Source organism: Anser cygnoides, chromosome 10 (assembly GCF_040182565.1).
Source record: "Anser cygnoides isolate HZ-2024a breed goose chromosome 10, Taihu_goose_T2T_genome, whole genome shotgun sequence".
Lineage (NCBI taxonomy): Eukaryota > Metazoa > Chordata > Aves > Anseriformes > Anatidae > Anser > Anser cygnoides.
In genome coordinates this window covers 19,003,717-19,022,882 of record NC_089882.1, presented here as the reverse complement: position 1 = coordinate 19,022,882, position 19,166 = coordinate 19,003,717, and the positions used below count along the sequence as shown (strand labels likewise).

Below are 19,166 nucleotides of genomic sequence, written 5' to 3'. Positions count from 1 at the left end.
TAAATAAAACGGATTACACTCCAGCAATGATTTAAGTTTGCTGCATGTGAAGGGCAGCAGAGAAATGAACAAGAGCAATCAGATTTCTCCTGTGGAACCCGAGATGTGCAATGCTAACAGCACAGCGGTTCTCACTGAAAGGCCACCAGGCGATTCCGAGTCACTGGCTCACAGCACCGGGAGCTGTTACTAACCCTGTTAGAGCCACGCTGTGAGGCCGTGGCCTGCTCTGAAGAGTTTGTCAGCATAGCAGTGACCGCATGCCCACCTGGGTTACACGAAGCGTACAGTAGCTGGGAAGATCGTTTTTCAACCCAGGTTATGGAGCTTTTATGAACAGACTGAGGTGTGATTGCGACAGCAAATTGCTGCCAGTAAACCAGCAGCAGGTTTTCAGTACAGTTTTTTTGCAAACGTTGCCCTTTCCCGATACTATTACCTCCTACCGGCTCTGCTTTATTAGAGGACAAAGCAAAACAAGCAAACAAACAAAAAAAAATATGGAAACAGCCCAGTTACGCCCCCAATTTCCCTCGGAAAGGACCCAAACAGCCAAACCCCAAGACGAGGCGGCCGCCTGGGGTTTACCACAGCAAGGGGAAGGTCACGTGGGCTGACATCACCATTCCCCCCCCCCCCCCCCAACAGCTTTCCACGGCCGCCCTCGCGTTACGCCCGGCGGCGGCCCCCATTGGCCGGGCGGGCAGGCTGCCGGCCGCTGATTGGCTGGCGGCCGGCGCGGCGGGCTCCGCGCTCCCTCCCCTCGGCTCCGCGCTGCCCGCCATGGCGGCGCCCGGGCCGCGGAAGCGCAGCGGCCCCGCGCTGTGCGGGGCGGGCTGGGCGCGGGGCCCCGCTCCGGCCGCGGCGCTGGGGAACGGCGTCCCGCCTCACAAGCGCCCCAAGGGGCCGGCGGCGGGGGCCGAGGCGCCGGAGGACCCGTTCGGGGACGGCGACGACTTCACGGCGGACGACCTGGAGGAGATCGACACGATCGCCTCGCAGGCGCTGTCGCAGGACGCGGCCCCCCCGGGACACGCGTGGGGAGGCCGGGCCGGGCCGTGGGGCAGGGCCGCGGGGAAGGAGCCCAGAGGTCGGTGTGCGGGGGGCCGGGGGGCCGGGGCCGGTGCTGGGGCGAGCCTCACGGCCGGCGCGCGGGTCTCTTTCCGCGGCAGGGAGCGGCGCGGAGAGCGGGCTGCTGAGGGACGCGTTCCGGCTTGAGGTGCTGCAAACGCAGCACGAAGAAACCCGGCACAAGGTGGGTGACGGCCTCCCCTCCCCTCCCCTCCGAACGGCCCTTCCTTCGGTGGGGCTTGGGGGGACCTGCGGGGGCCTGGGGTGCAGCCGTGCCTTCTGGTCAACTTTACTGAAACCCACGGATTTAGTAGAAGCATCCTAATAGAGACGGCTCCAGTAAGGCAATAAGAGAGAGCAGTACTTTATTTCTTGAGCATTTCAGCCAAGCAAACGCCGCTCTGTCAGCTTTTCTTGTTTCCTGTCAAATCCGTTCTTCTCTGGTTTTTGTACGTCGTTTTGTGCAATTTAAAGACTTGCAAAAGGACGTTTAGGTGGTTACATTACCTCCCGGTGATGCCACATGGAAACATACTGCTTGGAAGAAAAAGATGCAGGAAGGTGCAAGCATGCAGATGGCCATACCACACCAGGCAGCTTAGCAAGAACATAAGATCTGAGCAAGATTATGCAAATATTTTACCAGAATGTTCTTTTAGTCTCTGGTAGAATTTCGTATAGAAACCACTACCAGAGGTAGTATAATATTCTTCAGTGCATTTTTTAAAAATACTCAGCTGTTTTTTGATACCTCTTGGTGTCAAAGCAGTCAGCAGCTTAAAAACACATTGTGTCAGGAAATGTCTTCTTTGATTTTACTTTGAACTTCATGAGTGATTCTAGCAGATGGGGCTTGACTACTAAGAGAGGCAGTAAAAGAGGAATAACTTGTGCATAGCGGTTACGCTTCAATAGACCTTTGTTTCCTCACAGTTGTGCTTTCTCCCATATGGAAGGGTCCTACTCTATTTACAATTCTGTCACCGTCCTTACCTCTCTTCCACTTCTTTTATATCCTCCTTTATTGGGAAGGCACTGCCTGTACACCACATGAGGGTAAAACGTAATTTTATATCATGATATAGAGGTGTCTTTATACGTTTTTCTCAATCCTTATTGTTACATCCCAAAATTTTAATAAGTTATTGTTGTGTGTGACTAGAATACTTTTCAAAGAAATAGCATAAGCATAGAGGAGGAGAAAGAAAAGAATGGTCTCTGACAGATACCAGCATAGTGTATTGACATATGCCTTTGCTGTCGTTATACAATTGTGTTAGAGAAAACACTAGCTGAGCCTGATTTAATCAGAAAGAAAAAAAAAGATTAGAAGCCATGTTGCAGACTTTCTAAACTGGTTTACAGAAACATTTTTCTCTCTAGAAAGTATAAGCATGCTTAATCTTCAGCCACATAGATAATGATACAAATACTTTTAGTTAAATACATTGTTTAATGGAATTAATCTCTTTGTAGCTGAAAGAAATGCAGGATGAAATTCTTATTAAAAATGGAGAAATTAAAATTTTGCGCGACTCAATGCAGCAGATGGAGTATGCTATGGAGGAACAGAAAAAATCATATATGCTATTGGAACAGCAAAAATCTCAGACTCTAAAGGAAAAAGAAAGAGAGTTCTCCAAAAAGGTTTGTAACTATATCAGTTACCTTCACATTACATGTGGAAGCTAATTTTATGACTTAAATGGTATTATAGTCCATTTAGTCAAAGGAAGAACATTTGTATGAAACTTCCAAATCACGTATGCTTTTATTTTGTTATCTAGAAGAAAACACGTGTGAGAACTTGCTGGTGGATTTCTTCTGCCAGCATAAAAGAACTAAGTTAAAATGGTAGAGTTTTTTGATTACTTGTTGTTTTATTAAACAATCCCCAGAAAATTACAATTGGAATGTATTGTTAAATGGAAAAATTAGACAGAATATGCTGTATGACTCTGATCAGATTGCTATTCCTGTTGCAGTCATCTTTCTGAAAGCCCCTGAAGAGGACAGTGGCTGCTTTTGTGCTGTTTACTCTGCTGTTAACGGCCTCACTGTAGTCATACTCTGCGTGGCACTTGGTCTTACCAAGTCATATGTTTCTTGCCTGAATTTTGACACTTGGTTCTAACGTAGTATTAATTGGATTAGGATACATAAAAATGGAGATCTTGTGCAGAGATCACAGTAAGTAGATGGTAATCTTGAAATCTTGCAGTAATTTGAGTTGCTTTGCAGTTATAGCACCACTCGTGTATCCGTAACAGTAAAACTGTCTCTTGAATTCCCCTTTCAGATACTGTCTTTGCAGTCAGAGTTGCAGTTCAAAGATGCAGAAATGAATGAACTAAGAACGCGACTTCAGAACTGTGAGAGAAATAAACATGTTACTCAAACGGTTTTAACACCAAGGTATGAGTTTTGGAAAATGAATTTGTGTTCCCTTTTACAATACGTATGCTTGAAGTACTACAGAGGTTTTCTTTCTTCATGTAACTCTTAGTTCTGTTTTCTTGAAAAAATACAACCAAAAAAAGTTTGACCTCTGTGGAATTTGCTTTAAAAGACTTCTCTATGACAGACTTTCAAAGAGCGGATAGTGAAATATGTCTAAAACATCAATGCTACAAACAATATTAAATAGATCTTTCTTTACTGTTTAATAAAATAGTTCTAAAAGAGATACTGATTCATCAAAGTCGGTTGGGGGGGCGGTATTTTCTCCTCTTCCTTTTTTATTTTTTTTTAAATAGCCCTAAAAAGAATTCTGCAATCCAAGTGAAATCAGAAGGATGTTCTCCACAGCCTGGAAAAAGATCTTTTCCTACAAAGGAGTCTTTCAGTGCTGATGCGTCTACTAGACCATCTTCTTCTTCAAGAAACTTGTTTGCCCAGGCTGCTTCCATCCAAGAAGGTAAACCCATATATAACTTGCAACATTTTTAGCTGCATATGGACATTCTGCCTTTGATAAAGCTTTTTGTACTATGTAACAGAGTGGTTTCAGTAAGAGTACTGTAGGGAAAAACAGTATTTCTCTTAGTTTGATTTTGCTTAAATTTATTTTGGTTTTATAGCAATTGGCATTAAGCTATGACTCAAATTTGCATGAAGATCAATTTAATTCACATCTTGGTAAATGTCAGTGTACCAGATGCCAGGATATCAATGATGAATTATCTGTTGGCTGTAGTGAAAAACTTTCATTTATTATGGGGTGAACTAAAATACCCAAATTGTTATCTGTCCTTGTCACTGAAGAAAGAACAGGAAATAATTTGCCTGTTTCTTGAAAATGTCTGCTAGTCAACTAATGTTTTTTTTTTTTTTTTGGATTACTGCGATTCTGGCTTTAATAAACAGACCCTTTTTTGGCATTTTATTTTAAATGGTACATATTTAGCCATATTGAAAGAAACAGCTGAAACCGGTTACTCATTTCCTCTTCTATGTATAGAGCAGTAATTCTCATAAAATTGCATCTTTAAATTCATTGCGTAAAACTTAAGAAAATAAAATATGTTTGAAGATTGCTGTAATATGAAACAAAAATGGTGTGTTTTTTTTTGTAGCAGCCAATGAAATTTGGGTATCATCAGCTAATACGTACAGAAAACAAAATGAAAAATTTGAGACATTACCCTTCGGCTATAGTATTCAGTCTGAAACTGTGTGGGCAATATGAACTTTCAAAAACAAACAAAAATAACTACAGTAGCCTTAAAGGATTAACACTGTTATCCCCCCCCCACCTATTCGTTATGGTAATAACATTCAGTACGCCTATTTGTTTGAAAAACACGCTGATGAGTTGTCTTAGGAACCCTACAAGGCTTTTTTCTAAGTTTTTACATTTTCTAATGTATTTTAGGGAGCAATTCTGCTTGCATCACAGCTCTTAACTGTAGTATTATAGTTACTATATTAACTACATAGTATTAGAGTGTTTCAGTACCTAAAGGGACCTGGACCTACAAGAAAGCTGGAGAGGGACTCTTTATCAGGGAATGTGGTGATAGGACAAGGAGTAACGGCTTTAAACTAAAAAAAAGGTTAGATTTAGATTAGATATAAGGAACAAATTTCTTTACTCAGAGTGGCGAGGCACTGGCACAGGCTACCCATAGAAGTTGTGGCTGCCCCGTCCCTGGCAGCGTTCAAGGCCAGGCTGGGTGGGGCTTTGGGCAACCTGGTCTGGTGGGAGGTTTCCCTGTCCACAGCAGGAGGTTGGAATTAGATGATCTTTAAGGTCCCCTCCAAATTATTTTATGATTCCGTGATTATTATTTGACATTACTGAGTTACGCAAAATATGTATTTTATGCTGATCTGCTGCCTGTGTACTTCCTATACAATGGCTGTTGCTAATTGAATGTGCGTAAATGATAGATATGGATTTATAAGCAATCTAGTTCTCATACATGAATTGTAATTACTGTTTGTTTTAGATAGTAAGATACCCCATCCTGAAGTTTTATCCATGAAGCATGAAACAGTGGCAAAAAACGGGTCCTATAAATCTGTACATAAACGAAACACACAAGGTAAGGTATTGCTGGTAGCACAGAAATAGTGAGCGTTTCTGAGGTACGGCTAAGGTGCCAGTACTAAGCCGTGTCAGGCTGACGAACCTGCTATGTGCAGTGCCAATGCACAGAGGTGGTGAGCTAGCTGCTTTTTGCTTTGAGTATTGTGATTTTGCAATAAAACATTTCAGATTATATTATCATCTTGTATCTCCATAACATTCCGATACTGTTACTCTATTTAAGGAAAATGTTTGCCTGGGTTTTGCTTTATGGAAGGATATGGACCAAGATATAGACTGAGAGGCATCTTACTAGGAGGGTGGCTCTTTCACTATTAAGATACTACACTTTTTATTGCAAACTTTGCACAATTTTTTCTTTAAGTAAAAACAACAGAGCAACATTTAAAATGTTCAACATCTTACTTCCAGTTCAGAAAAGGATTGTATCACATGATTTTAATGTCTGGAATGGAAAAGGGAGAGCAAGTCACCAGGATAGTTGTGGGTTATAACAATCATTTGGATTGAGATATTTTGTTAATATGGGGATTGTAATTAAAATCTCTCTAAATATAACTTGGTTAATATTTAAATCACATCTTGAAGATTTTCAGAAAAATGTATTTTAGAACGTGATTCTTTTCCTGAAATCTCTCTTGTAAGAAAGAGAAAATTTGTAACGAAAAAATAATTTTGTGGTTGAGAGCACTATAAATGAGGTTAATCTTTTGAAATATTTTTGTTACTGTTGTCATTGATGGTAAAACTACTCCAAAGACAATTATATATCTTTTCAGGTTCTATCTTACTGAATGCACTGATGAAGCAGCCCATTGTCTCTGGGTCTTTACTAGGTCTCTGCCATCTTCTTAGCAGTAACTCGGAGACCCTACAAGGAGCTATGTTACAGCCTAACCTTCTGGATACGTAAGTTTATTTTTTGTTTTTACTATATCAGACGTGTTCTTAGTATAGTGGCAGTATAGTGGACACTCTGTATGAAACGCTTACTCATGTAGGACTCATGTTGGATACTTCATTCCTTGTGTTCAATGCTGTTTTGCTGAGGCCATTTAAGGCACAATTTGGAATGTCATTCTGTGTCTTCAGTTATTAATGTTTGATTATTGTGGATACTAAATTTTGGAGAAACACTAGGAGAGAAACTAGGTTAATTTTATTTTAAGGGAAGACAAAGAAATAAGTAAAACTTTAAAGCTGCTATCAGCCACAGCTATCCATATCTATTTAAGGATATAAAACTTGCATTGCAATGAAAGAAGTGTATAAACAAGATCATGAGTCAAGTAAGAGTAAAATGTGATCAAAAGAACTGTAGAGTTTTTGTTTTAATCTAAATTTATGTTCAATTCATGTACAGTTTTTGCCAATTTTTTGCCAATACAGTTTTTACACAATGCTCTGTAAAGTATTTAAATACAAATATTAGATATAAAATTGGCTGAATATGTCTTTAAAAGTCATATTTGTTCCTAAGATTTTTGTTGTTACCTGCTTTACTGCTCTTTTGTTGAGAATCCTATACTTTTTATTTAAGGTTTACTTAAACATAAACACTAACTCTTGTTGATTGTTAAATTCAAGATCATAGTTTAGAAAGGAATTAATTGCTCACAAAATCTGGATCACAACCCATAGTTTATGGGAGGGTTTACAGGATGGTACCTTGTAAATGTTTTCCTGCACCCACTGATGCAGCAGAACTTTTAATAAAGGTTTTCAACACAGCTTTCTCAAGTTAATAATCTACTCAGTCTGTTTTTCTTCTTCCCAAGACTAATCAGCCAGGCTTATCATCACCATTTCTCTTGAATACATCTTCTTTAATAATAAACTTTGAAAACTTAATATCACACTTCACATTTCAAACATGTTTCTCACTTTATTCTTGTGTTTTGTGGGGTTTATGGCATGGCTCACGTCTCATTGCCCATGCCACTTATGCAGGCAGTTTCTGCATTTGGCCTTTGTAGCTGCATTTTGACTAGTTAATTGCTAAAAGCTGTCCCTCCTTTTTTTTGTTGAAGTCTTTTGACAGCCCCTACTTGTTACACATCAGTAATATACAAATATTCTTTCTTCCCAGAAGCTACCAAATGACTTCAGGGGAAGATAAGAATATACAACAGGTCTCAAGCACATCAACTGAGAAGTCAGTGTTTGAAATGTAGTTTTATACAACGGCTACTAATGAGCTGGTAAAGTTACGCAACTATCAGTCCTGAATGCTTTCACAAGACTTAGGATTGTTTTGATATTGTTCTTCCATGCAAGTATCAAGGAGTAGGTTTTTTTTAGTTTTGGGAATAGACACCTAACTACAGTAGCCTTTCTATTATTTCATTCAGAATATGGGTAAATAATAAATGAAATTAAATTTTCAGCTATGTTTGCTACCTTTTGCTGAAGTATTTTCCTTTTAATTTTATTTGGATAGGAAGCCGACACAAATACGCAACATCAGGACAACTCAGGAAGAAATTGCTCCTCTTGTATCCCTGCGAGAAGCTCAAAAACTTGCAATAACAGGGTTGAACTTGATTGCTATGGATGAAGGGTCATCTACAGGAAGCCTAGCAGGAAGTGGGAGAGAGTTCTTGCCCCTCAAATGTTGCAAGATCCAAGGCGCTGTGCATCTCTTGCCCTTGGTGGAGCACCATATTGGTGCATACTGTCAAGCAGTACAATTGGCGGACAAGGCAGTAAATGGTTCTTGTGGAAACCATTCAGTTGTTTCTTCTAGAACCAGCACAAGTACGGTATCAAGTAAGGAGGACTTCAGGTTGTCCCTTGAAGAAACAACAGTTATATCACTGGGTATTCTTTATTATTTGGCATTTTATAGCTGGGATGTTGTCCACATACTGCTGTCTGCTGAGGTAGAAAAAGGTTCTACTGTTGGAGATGAAGAGATTTCCAAGATGGACAGAAATGTGTTGTGTGATAATAAAGAAGATACCAGGACACAAGGAGGGCTGCCTGGAGCTCCACAGGATGTCCCTATTAACGATCGAGCTCAACATTCTTTGTTCAGAAAGCTGATTCAAGTTTTAGATTTTTCTACTACAACAGGCTCCCAGACTGATAATATACTAACGCAAAGCCTGAAAGTTTTGGTAAAATTAGCTGAAAATTCAACAGTGGACTTGCTAATAAAGTAAGTCAGTAATAGCTTTAAAATGATTTCAGGCTCTTTGTTGTTTAGTAGTTTTCATTCTCTGTTGAAACTAATTTGTGCAGATGACAGTAGAAAGTATGACATGTATGGGAGAGTATCATGTTTCTCAGCTCATCTTTGAGATGCATGGGAGGATCTGCCTTTGCTGCTAATGAATGAGATAATTGCCCCAAATTAATAATAAGATCTGCTTATAAGTTTATATGAAGCAGACGCTGTTGCCTCATTGCATAGCTGTCACTTTGAAGAGAGAAAACTTCTTAAGGCTGTATGCAGTTGATAAGTTTTTTTTTTTTTTTTTTTGATTTTTCCAATTGCTGGGAGATGTGTAAGGAAGGAAAGCACAGGGCTTTCTGTTTTATTTCTTTAGTCTATATTAATATGATAATATTTGAATATTTCATATGTTTTATTTATAAGTATATAAAATAAATTTTATACTACAAAATATTTATAATATTTATTTATTCTGGCACATAAAATGGCACTCTTAAAAGTGCAACAATTTGTCTGCTAATGGTCTAATATATGGAACCATAGTGTGAACTGCAGACTGTCTTCAAAATCTATGTTTTTCAGCTTATGGCATGTAAGTTGAGATCACCTAGTTTGGAATGGCTGAAAAGGCATGAATTACGATGCTGCATGTAAGAAATGGTGAATTATTTTCAAATTGTCAGTGCTTTTCATGTTTCTAACTCAGATCTTTCTTTTGAAGTTTTCAGCACTTACTGAGTAGCCAGATACTGCTCCGTTGTCTGTGTCCAGAGATCCCTTTGCGTGCTGTCCTTTTGACCGTGAAACTGTTGTCTATACTTGCTCAACACCACATGTTGGTTGCTCAGCTTTGTTCTCATTCAGGTAAAAGATTGCCTAACGCGTAATTGTTAACAGTTGAATGTTAGTTAGCACAACTAAAAATAATACAAATAAGCCTTGCTTATTAAGTATTAAACCCCCCAAAGCTTATTAGTATTAAATACCTTATTAAATAAATAAATTAAAATAGCTTATTAGTATTAAACCCCCCAAAGGCAAAGCCTGCTGTGTCACCTAAAAACATTTTCTAGCACCGAGCTCCAGTTACTGTTTAAAGAATATTTTGTCTGGCAGTATCCGTACAGAGTTTTGATACCCATCTGGACTTTAAAAACTACTTTCCAGATGAATGTTTACTATATTAAAAGTTGGTAAGGAAGAAGGGGTTTTGAGGATTTGAAGGCTAATTCCATTCTGCAGGGGATCTGCACTCATGACAACATTGAGTTTAGGGATTACAGTACCCTGCATGACAAATACTCTGTTCTAGTACCCTAAGAATGTAATAGGAGAGTAGCACCACAAACGCATATAAAGTTTAGGGATACTAATTTCTTCAGCACTGCTTAAGGTGTCTGGAAGTAAAGCAAGAAGTTGAATCTGTATCTTGAGCCCAGGATAGCACTCTACATGTTTTCTGAAATATGTTATCTTCTGTGGGAAAAAAATACTAATTTTTATCACAAACAATTGACTAGCTGGGAAAAGAACAATTTGTCTTTCAAATTTGTCTTTCAGATACCTGCCTTCTTCTTGCACTGTACATGTATATCACATCAAGGCCAGATAAATCAGCATCTGAAGTGCTTTGGCTTCAGCTGGAACAAGAGGTAACAACAGTTGTTAGTTCATGTTCTTTTTCCTATTGGGGGGTGGGAAGGGGGAAGGGAGGAACAGGGCGGTGCACAAATTGTTTGAAAGTAAGTTCTGTCTTCAACTGAAACAAAAATTCAGAGTATTCGCTTGCAGTAAAGGATTACATTGACTTTTAAGAGAAGCTGTTTGAAATTGAAACAATAACCACTCTTCAAGATAACATCAGTCATAGCAGTCAACATAGTTAAGTCACTGAAAAAGCGAGAAGGCTCTTAGAATGGCTGTAAATGTTCGACTGCAAGTTTTATTTTTCTTTTAGATTGGTGGAGTAAAGGGAAGCAAGACCTATGTTTCATTTTGATTTTATAATTTACTTCTGAACTGTATCTTTGAAATCATTCCAAATGGAATACAGTGTATGGTGAAATACTAGCTTGCTGTACAGTATGCATGATCCTGTATAGGGAGAATAGTTTTTGAATTTAATTTATATTGTTCGTAGTGCCAGGGGTGACTTGTGGGGCTCTACTGTTTGCTCCACCTCTACTTTCACTTAAAAGAATTTTGAACTATTTTCTAAAAGTATTTTCATTATCCCCTATCTGCATTGCATTTAGAAAGCGCAAACATACGATGTGTATGCACTGAGTCCTCGTCAGCCTTTCTTATCAGGAAGCTGAAGTGGTTTCTGTACAAGGCAAATTCCATGTCTGTGTTAGTGGTTTTTTTGTTTGTTTGTTTTTTTCCTGTAATAATACTTTTTTTCTTTTGGTGGGGTAAAAAGATGAATTGTTAAGAAAAGAACCAAGAATGTTTAAAACCAGTAATGAAATGACATTTCTACCTCCCTTTATTTGCAGCTTAATTGTGTGATAATTATGCAGAACCCTAGTACTTATTGTAATGCCATCTGTGTGTTTTTGTAATAGACAGTTAGACTCCTGACAAGGTGTATGCGGTGCTCCAGGCCAGCGATTTTACTACCTGGTACAGACTGCCAGTGTAACCTTGAGGTACGTCACTACAGCTACTGAATTTATTCCACTGAAAACTCAAAAATTACTCCTAACAATGCTGAAGTAGTTTTTTACCCTTTTTTAGCTACACTGAAACAGAAGTGTTCTGTACTTCAAAGTCTGCCTTCTTCTGGAAAGGTTGTTTTTGCTTGCTAGAAAATATTCTAAAATTTGGATGTCTGAAAAGATTGATTAGTGAAGTTCATAATGAAATAACTTTTCCACTGCTCTAATTTTATTTTGTGTACTTAGACTCTTTATCTCTTGCAGGTGGTTAAGGCACTAATTGTAATGCTACATAGACAGTGGATGAAGATTAGAAGATCTGATAGCGGCTTGTGTGCACATAAGGAGCAAATTACTCAGTTTTTACGAGATGCTGTTTTACTCTTACACAGCCTGTCTCAGAAAGATAAACTGTTTCATGAACACTGTTTGGAAGTACTGCATCAGTATGACCAAGCTATGCCAGGCATAAGAGCCATTCTCAAAAAAAATCAAAAATTGAGTGCCTGTGAAGGTAAATCAAGTCACATTACAGAGTTGTTTTGTGCTGTGTTGTCTTCTCTATTGTGTGAATGAAATTCCACTTCTGTCTCATTCCTCATTTAACAAGTACTATGTACCAATTAATGTGGATATTTTGTTGATCAGACTTGAAAGGGTGGTCCGTAATCTAGAGCTTCTCAAGCTTCATTACACCAAATCACTAGTTTCCTTTCTTCTCTCCATAGATGTCCCTACTGTCTGATCAAACAAAATCCTTTGCTCGCCCTCCCTTCAGTAGAACAATCTACACTGTATGTTACCTCACTTTAAATTACTCCAAATTTCCAACTAGCATTACGCTTTCTCTCTGCAATTGTTTTTTTCCTGCATCCCTTAACATCTTCCTTGTCCCTCTTCCACCCCACCCTTCCTCCATTACCCCAAAAGCTTCTCTAGCCCATGTAACATCCGGACTTTACCCTTGCTTTGCACACTTCGTGTCTATTTCCTGCAGAGCAAATCTAGTGAAATTGTCTCTGCTCCCTGTACCTGGATGCCACCTCTTCATTCACTCATGGCATTATTTCCATGCATATTTTAGAGCTAATGTGAGGACTGTGCTCTCATGTCAGTATGCGGTTTGCTATAAGACACCATGGTCTTACTAAGAGTCCGTGTGATAAATCTTTCGGTGGTGGTATTTTGCATCAGTAAGGCAGGTCATGCAAGCACGCCACAAGTGCTAACTAACTTTTCTGAAGAGACTAAACAGCATGCTATGTATTTGTTCTACTCTGCTTAGAGTGTCCTAAAGTTTTCTGGAACTTCTCCTAACACCTTGTCTAGCTGTGCTTGGAAATGGACCAAAAGAGTGTAACAGCTTACAATTTTGGGGATGGTGGTGCATACATGTGCTTGCACATGTGTACTTACCAGTCAGGTTCTTCCTGCAAATCACAAAATACGATGCTTTTGTCCAAGTGGCTTTTTAAAATAAGTTTACAACAATAAGGCTTAAAACCTTTTTTTTTTTTTAAGAACTATCTAAGACTATTAATAAAAAGTACTCTTCACTATGTTTCCCCTGGTAACTAAATTTGGTTGTCCAAGATAGCTCTCTCCTTACTTTTAGGCCTTAAAGGAAAGAGGAGGAGGGGGGAAAAGTTTGTATGACAAAACACATATATAAAGACCTCTTTACATTTAAACCTTGAAAAAGTCTATTTGATATAGTCTTCTAGAGGAAGTTTTTTTTTTTTGAAATACAAACAACTCCCAGCTATAATTTTATCAAGTACAAAAATAATTCTCTAAAACTGTGCTTTTCTATTGTTGTTGCAGAGCTGATGTTGGATGAATTGTATCCTCCCGAGCCAGAAGTGGAAGATCAGGGAATGGACTCCAGTTAGCTAATGTTTACCAAGGGTCTCTGTCCTTCCTTATTTAAATCATAATAATCAGTGCCAATCTGAAAATTAAATGAGCTGTTTTATTAAGTGATAATCTAAAGGTTGCACTCAAATGCAGCACAACAAAAATGTATTTCTTTGTTGTGATTTTATGCTATCCAAATGAACCCGAAAGCAAAGAAATTTTGATGTAAGGAAAATGATACTGCAATGTATTGTTTTGCTGTGCAAAACCACCCAAGGGGTTATGAATGGTTCTGCTTGGGTTTCATTCTTCATGAAACAGCTGTAAATAGAATGGAAACTTTTTGTTTTCCATTTTACTGTGATTACAGCTAAATTTCAGCTAAATTTATGATGCTGAATGTCCTGAGGTGTTTGTGATCACTGAGTTCATATGAAAGTCTTCTAAAAATATTTGTTCTGTTTCTTTTGCAGCTGTTAGCACCTTCTTGCATGACTTCCACATTTTCATGTTGATATTAGTAAATTGTTTATTGTGCTTTTTATAAATTTGTAGAAATAACTTACAGTTGGCGGTTCAGTTCTGAGCAAGAAATTCACCAAAGTCCTGTAATAATCATCCAAGATCACTCATTTTTTCCCTCAAATCTGTGAATGTGCTGAAAGTATAACTATTAGGATGCCAAAACAAAAAATAGTAGAACTTTTTCCAAAAGTTACCTTAGAAGAATAGGATGGTAAACATTTAGGCTAATTTTTTTTGTCTTACTAGGCAAGAGAGGGATGTTTAAATCTGTGCAGAATGACTGTTTTCTGGGTTGTGGTATTTGCATCTGTGTTGTAGTAAAAATGAACGAGTGCTTCTAGGATACAGAACAAATGACAGGAGGAAGAATTGTTGCTTTACCCTTTCAACTGTGTATGATTATCAGCTGCCATACTTAGCTGCTGGTAGTGGCTGAACCTTAGATCTTAGAAGCAGAAGTGTAAGTGCTACTAAAATGAGCCTACAGGTTTGTTTTTACCTTGGAATGCTTTTTTCTTTTGACAGATACCTGATTCTAATTCTACAGAACACTAGAATTGAATAGAGGAAGCTATGGATTATACCTTCTTTTAACAAACATTGAACTTTTTTCAATTTTTAAGTGAAAGGTGCATTTATGAGGCATCTCAAAAGAAGGAACAAACCTTTCCTTAGGCCAAAACTGACCTTATGTAGTGTTTGTAAGGAAGTAGGGGAGAAATGAGATACAGATAGTAGACTAAGTTAAAACAAAGCAATTGAAAGCTAGGATTGAATTTAATGTTGTATGTACTTCACTACAAGGAGGACAGTGTGCCAATTTTAGTGCTTATGAAAGAAACTACAGCTTCATATTCCTAGATTTTGCAGTTAACAGACATCATATTACAGCTGAGCAAATTGTGATGGCAAAAAAAAAAAACAAACCTGCACTAAGGAAAGAGGGACTCCTACCAAGACAGGATTACAGTTGGGCAGCAAAGAGTACTGTTAACAGTGCTCTTAATTTAGAGTCTAATATTTTTGGTCTCTTACTGTTTTATCACCCTAAGCTGTTTATTATTTTTATCTGCTGTGTAACTAAATTAGCACTATACCTTCCCCTACTATCCTCTTCAGCAGGTGGGAGGTGTATTAGGACTGCCTGGGGCCAGAGCAAGCCATGGAGCATATACCTTTTCAGTTCATCTCCCTGGGGTTGGATGGGTGCTGGTTTGCGTTCTCTGCACTGAAGGTGAGGGGGGTTGAAAGCTGTTGCTCCACGCAGGAAGGAGGGAAGAGTGGAACATATGGCTCTGGGCTCAGAGCTGGCCCTTGGGCTGGTCTCAGTTGGTTCCCTTCTTCCTTTCCCTAGGGCATTCTTCCTCTGGACAAGGCTGGACTTGAGAAAATACATGCCACAGAATTTCTTTTGCACCAAGAAGTGAAATGTGCTCAAAGCTACTTACAAGATGTGGAGCAGGGATCAAGCTATAGAAAGGACCCTTCCAGGCAAAGCTTTCTTGGCTTCTGCAGCTGCTCTGGGCGTTAGGCTGGCACCCAGGCTGGGCAGCCCCACGTGCTGTACTGGTAGGTCCAAGCAGGCAGCTGCCTTACATCACCTTTTGCAGTGCTGGTGCACAAGAGGGACATGCTCATATTCAAAACAAGCCTGGATCCAAGGACCAGAATGAAGAGGGGAGAGAGTACTACAGTGGGAGGCAAGCCCTTGGAAAACTGGGAACCATCCAGTTCTCTGGTCTTAACCCAAAGAGGCTGTATCCTGCTCAGTGTGCTAAACATGCTCTTGGCTGGGCTCTTGCTTTTGAAGAGAACTTTCCCAGAAACAGCTGTACAGGAATAGCTAGTGCAGTAATCCAGCATCTCTCTCGGGCCAAAGCTGCTAGGTACAAAGCTTCACTCCTTCCTCCCACAACGCAGCCCAGGGATCATCCTCCACTTTGAGCAACAGCTGACAGAGCTCCACCAGCTGTGGGCTGCTGGTTGCTGTGATAAATTCTATCCACAAGCTGCCAGCAGCTCCTCTCAGTAACAGGCTTCAAAAGGCCCTTTAGAGCAGCTGGAGAACTGCTGTTTTCCTGCTTGACTACAGTGGGGAAAGACACAGGCACATACAGCAAAGCTTTCCTTCTGAGTTCATGTATGTTTGCATAGTAACTACCTTAAGAGCACCACCGTGGCACTGGACAAACTACAGAAGTTTCAGCATGATGTAAAACTAGTACACTTTAAAAAAAAAAAAAAAAAGGCAAGTCCTGGCCTTTAGGATTAGAGAGAAGAGCTTGAAAAATGTAAATTAAAGACCCTTTCTTTACTCAAAAGCCAAAATAAACATGAAGATGATTCTTTAAAAAGTCTTGTGAACAGTTGTAAAGCAGTAGCTGGCACTCAGTCTGCTGAGAAGGGCCAGCGTAGAGCTGTCCTATCAAACCTGTGATTGTCACACTGTCCCAAAATGCAGCGACCTGCCATCAGTTTTTAAGTGCTCTCTGCTGTTTCCACCACCTAATTTCTATAAACATAATTTGAGCATACAGAGAGAAGATGAATTCAAATCACTTCTTTGGGTGGACAGATGAAATGAGCTGTTAGAAGAGGTTGGTCTAAAAGGAGTTAAGGAATCCCAAATTGTTGAAGCAATCCAAAGTTATAAAAACTGGTTTAAGAAATTCCTGGCTTCATCTCAAGGACAGCTTGGTAAGAGGAAGATGTGTATTACTGCTAAACTTCATATAAACAGGAGTGTTATCTGTAGAGAAAATGCTAGGAAAATACACATAAATTGTTCCCTTCTGGCACTGGATTCCTTCCCATCCACCCACTCTAACAGACAACACCCTAACATGTTATGTCTACACTCTGATCATTTTCATCCTACTTTTGACTTTAAAGTGGTATAATCTGGGGTATTCTGGAGGCTGTATTAAAAAAAAAAACAACAAACAAAAACACCACCTCACACCTTTGCCAATAGAAGCGATAGTAACATCATGGTATTAAATTGAAGGGCAGCTTTTAAAACTTGCAAACTATGACCCAAAAGTAACAGAACTCAGACTGCTCTCACCAGACACTCCCTGTAGAATTTACAGCACAGCAGCTCTTTTTCAAGGCCAGTTCCTATTTTCCCATGTTACAGATAAACTGTTTCTCTGAGAAAAGGAATTTACTCCAGCAACAAGCACTGTCATAGGAGTGAATATTGAAGCATTAAGCAACACAAACTAGTCATGTTCTATACATGACCATCACATTCATCAGTTGGCAGCAGCCAGCCTGCTGTTTCACTTCCCCTCTGATAGCTGAGCTAAGTATAGCTGGCTTTCCCCCCTCGGTGAGCTGAGCTCTGCAGACGGGGCTAGAGCTAGGCAAGAACTGGACGAAGGCAGCAATTGCTTCTAGTAGTTTAGCTATTACTCAGACATTGTATGCAAAAAGGAGGAGGATGGCCTTGCCGACTTGCATTTTACGACGTACTGACACTTCTGGTTGAACAGTCACAGTTCAGGAGGACGTATCGCTGCATTGGTTAAGTGCCTTCCTGTGGTGATCCAGGGACCTGATGCACTGAATGAATTCAAACACGGAACAGTTTATTTCTGCTAAAGCTAGGTACACAGATAAAGTAAATGCTACTTCACCAATTAAAACATTTATGGAACACGCACAGATAGCACCTTATTCCCTGCAATTCAGAATCATCAACTAGCTGAAGTTGGAAGGGACCTCTGTAGGTCACCTAACCCAGTCCACAAATTTCTACAGACAAGACAAACAACATCTGTTATGTATCACGTCGGGCCTCACATTTTTAAAAGCCAAACTGTAATAGGTGAAGATGGCAAATAAAAAACACTGCAGAAAACATCTGACCTGAGTTGTGGAACTTGTTTTTCATCTTAATCGCACTTGTGCAAATTATTGCTTAAGCAAGGTTAGCCTGTGCTAGACTATTTAACTGTCAGTTATCTTAACCAGAGAATAATGTTTTAGTGTTAGTTACAGTCTGTATTGTTTAATATATTAAGGTCAATTACAGGACTTCTAATTTGCCTGTGTAAGGACTGTATTATCTGCTATGAATGCAAACTTCTGTTTAAATTGTTGAAGAGCTGTATCTCATTGATTATAATTTAGCAGACTGATACAAAAAGGTGGTCTGTGACTTTATAAAGACCTACAACCCCAGTGAGGCTGAAGTTTATCAAAATTCTTCTAAGAGTGAGGGTAAACACTCTCTGTATGAAGTTTAACTGCAAACAGCTAACAATGTGCTGAGTGCTTTCTCCCTGCAGCAGGTAAATGTAGTTCACCTGGCATTAATCTTAAAAGTTTTAGTTCTAATGCTTGCATTTGGAATGCTATTCTGAGCAGCTGCTCAAATGGTGGCCTATTTTTGAAACTATCTAGAGGAAAACTGCTGGTCTGTTTTCATATTGGCTGTTATATTCCAGCCGCATAACTGCTGAGTTTCCTAGCAGAGAGAACACAAAACAGGAATGGGAATGTACATTGGTATTTTGAGGATGTAGATAAATGATTTGCTTTGCTAAAGACCTCCTCCACATCGCAGCTGTTCTGCAACACCTGCCCAGCAGTCTACAAAGCAGATCCTACCTGATTCCAGGGCCAAAGTGACATTGGAGAATGAACCATGGAAAACAGCTGCAGGAGGAAGAAATGTTAGAATGAAAAGTACCTGATCCAAAAGTTATTTTAATTGCAGCAATTATTTCGTCTGCTGTCAAAAATTAACTAAAAGAAATTGAGTTGAGAAAATGTGAAATAAAATTAAAGTGTGAAATAAAAGTAAATATGTAGATAACTAAATCCTACACTGGAAACTTAGCTGTCAATCCAAGACAATAATGATTACCAAGTATCAACCAATTCACTACAATGTGGTATCTTACAAAAAGCATCCTTGACCCACCCAACGCAAATATTTTCAACTGAACAACTAATGCCTCAGGACTAATGCTTTCAATTTTTTTTTTTTTTAAGAAAAACAATGGAAAATACACCAAAAAACATCAGCTAAAATGTTTTCACAGAGACTAGAAAGCATCACTAAACTGGTGTAGCTGAAAAACAAGGCATATGATATTTGACAGGCAAGTCAAAATGTGTTGAGAAAAGGACATTAGACTTCAATAATAAATTTTTTTGGAGTCTATCATCTAGTCTACAGTAGACTTTTCAAGTATCTTGGGACTTGTTAGCTAGTGCATTCAAGTATCGTCTAGACAAGACCTCAGAAGCAGTTCTTTTAGATTAGCTTTGAAGCACACCGTCAGAATATCATTCAGGAGCTCATCTTGTT

General features: G+C 39.3%; 1 protein-coding gene across 6 annotated transcripts; it reads left to right on the top strand.

Moving 5' to 3' along the window:
- The first annotated feature begins 759 nt into the window (after positions 1 to 759).
- Positions 760 to 17,715, top strand: ATRIP (ATR interacting protein). Of its 6 annotated transcripts, none has more exons than XR_010833910.1 (15): positions 760 to 1,090; positions 1,173 to 1,255; positions 2,548 to 2,718; positions 3,371 to 3,486; positions 3,828 to 3,988; positions 5,523 to 5,618; positions 6,403 to 6,532; positions 8,064 to 8,783; positions 9,523 to 9,665; positions 10,362 to 10,453; positions 11,369 to 11,452; positions 11,726 to 11,975; positions 13,286 to 13,369; positions 14,966 to 15,077; positions 15,198 to 17,715. XR_010833910.1 is itself a non-coding variant. In XM_067003050.1 (14 exons), the coding sequence occupies exons 1-13, from the start codon at positions 784 to 786 to the stop codon at positions 13,351 to 13,353; spliced, it is 2,421 nt and encodes an 806-aa protein (XP_066859151.1). In that variant the 5' UTR covers positions 760 to 783; the 3' UTR covers positions 13,354 to 13,369; positions 15,198 to 17,715. The 6 variants fall into 6 exon arrangements, 4 of the variants coding, with proteins under 4 accessions (XP_066859151.1, XP_066859150.1, XP_066859148.1 ...); XR_010833909.1 differs by having other exon boundaries at positions 14,963 to 15,077; XM_067003050.1 differs by lacking the exon at positions 14,966 to 15,077.
- The last annotated feature ends 1,451 nt before the right edge of the window (positions 17,716 to 19,166 follow it).

What these genes read in the sequence shown, in the direction of transcription:
- ATRIP (XM_067003050.1), top strand. Translation starts at nt 784, where the DNA reads ATGGCGGCGCCCGGGCCGCGGAAGCGCAGCGGCCCCGCGCTGTGCGGG. An exon ending in AAAGAGAGTTCTCCAAAAAG is followed by an intron (nt 2,719 to 3,370) that starts GTTTGTAACTAT and finishes TTCCCCTTTCAG; the next exon opens with ATACTGTCTTTGCAGTCAGA. An exon ending in CAGCCTAACCTTCTGGATAC is followed by an intron (nt 6,533 to 8,063) that starts GTAAGTTTATTT and finishes TTATTTGGATAG; the next exon opens with GAAGCCGACACAAATACGCA.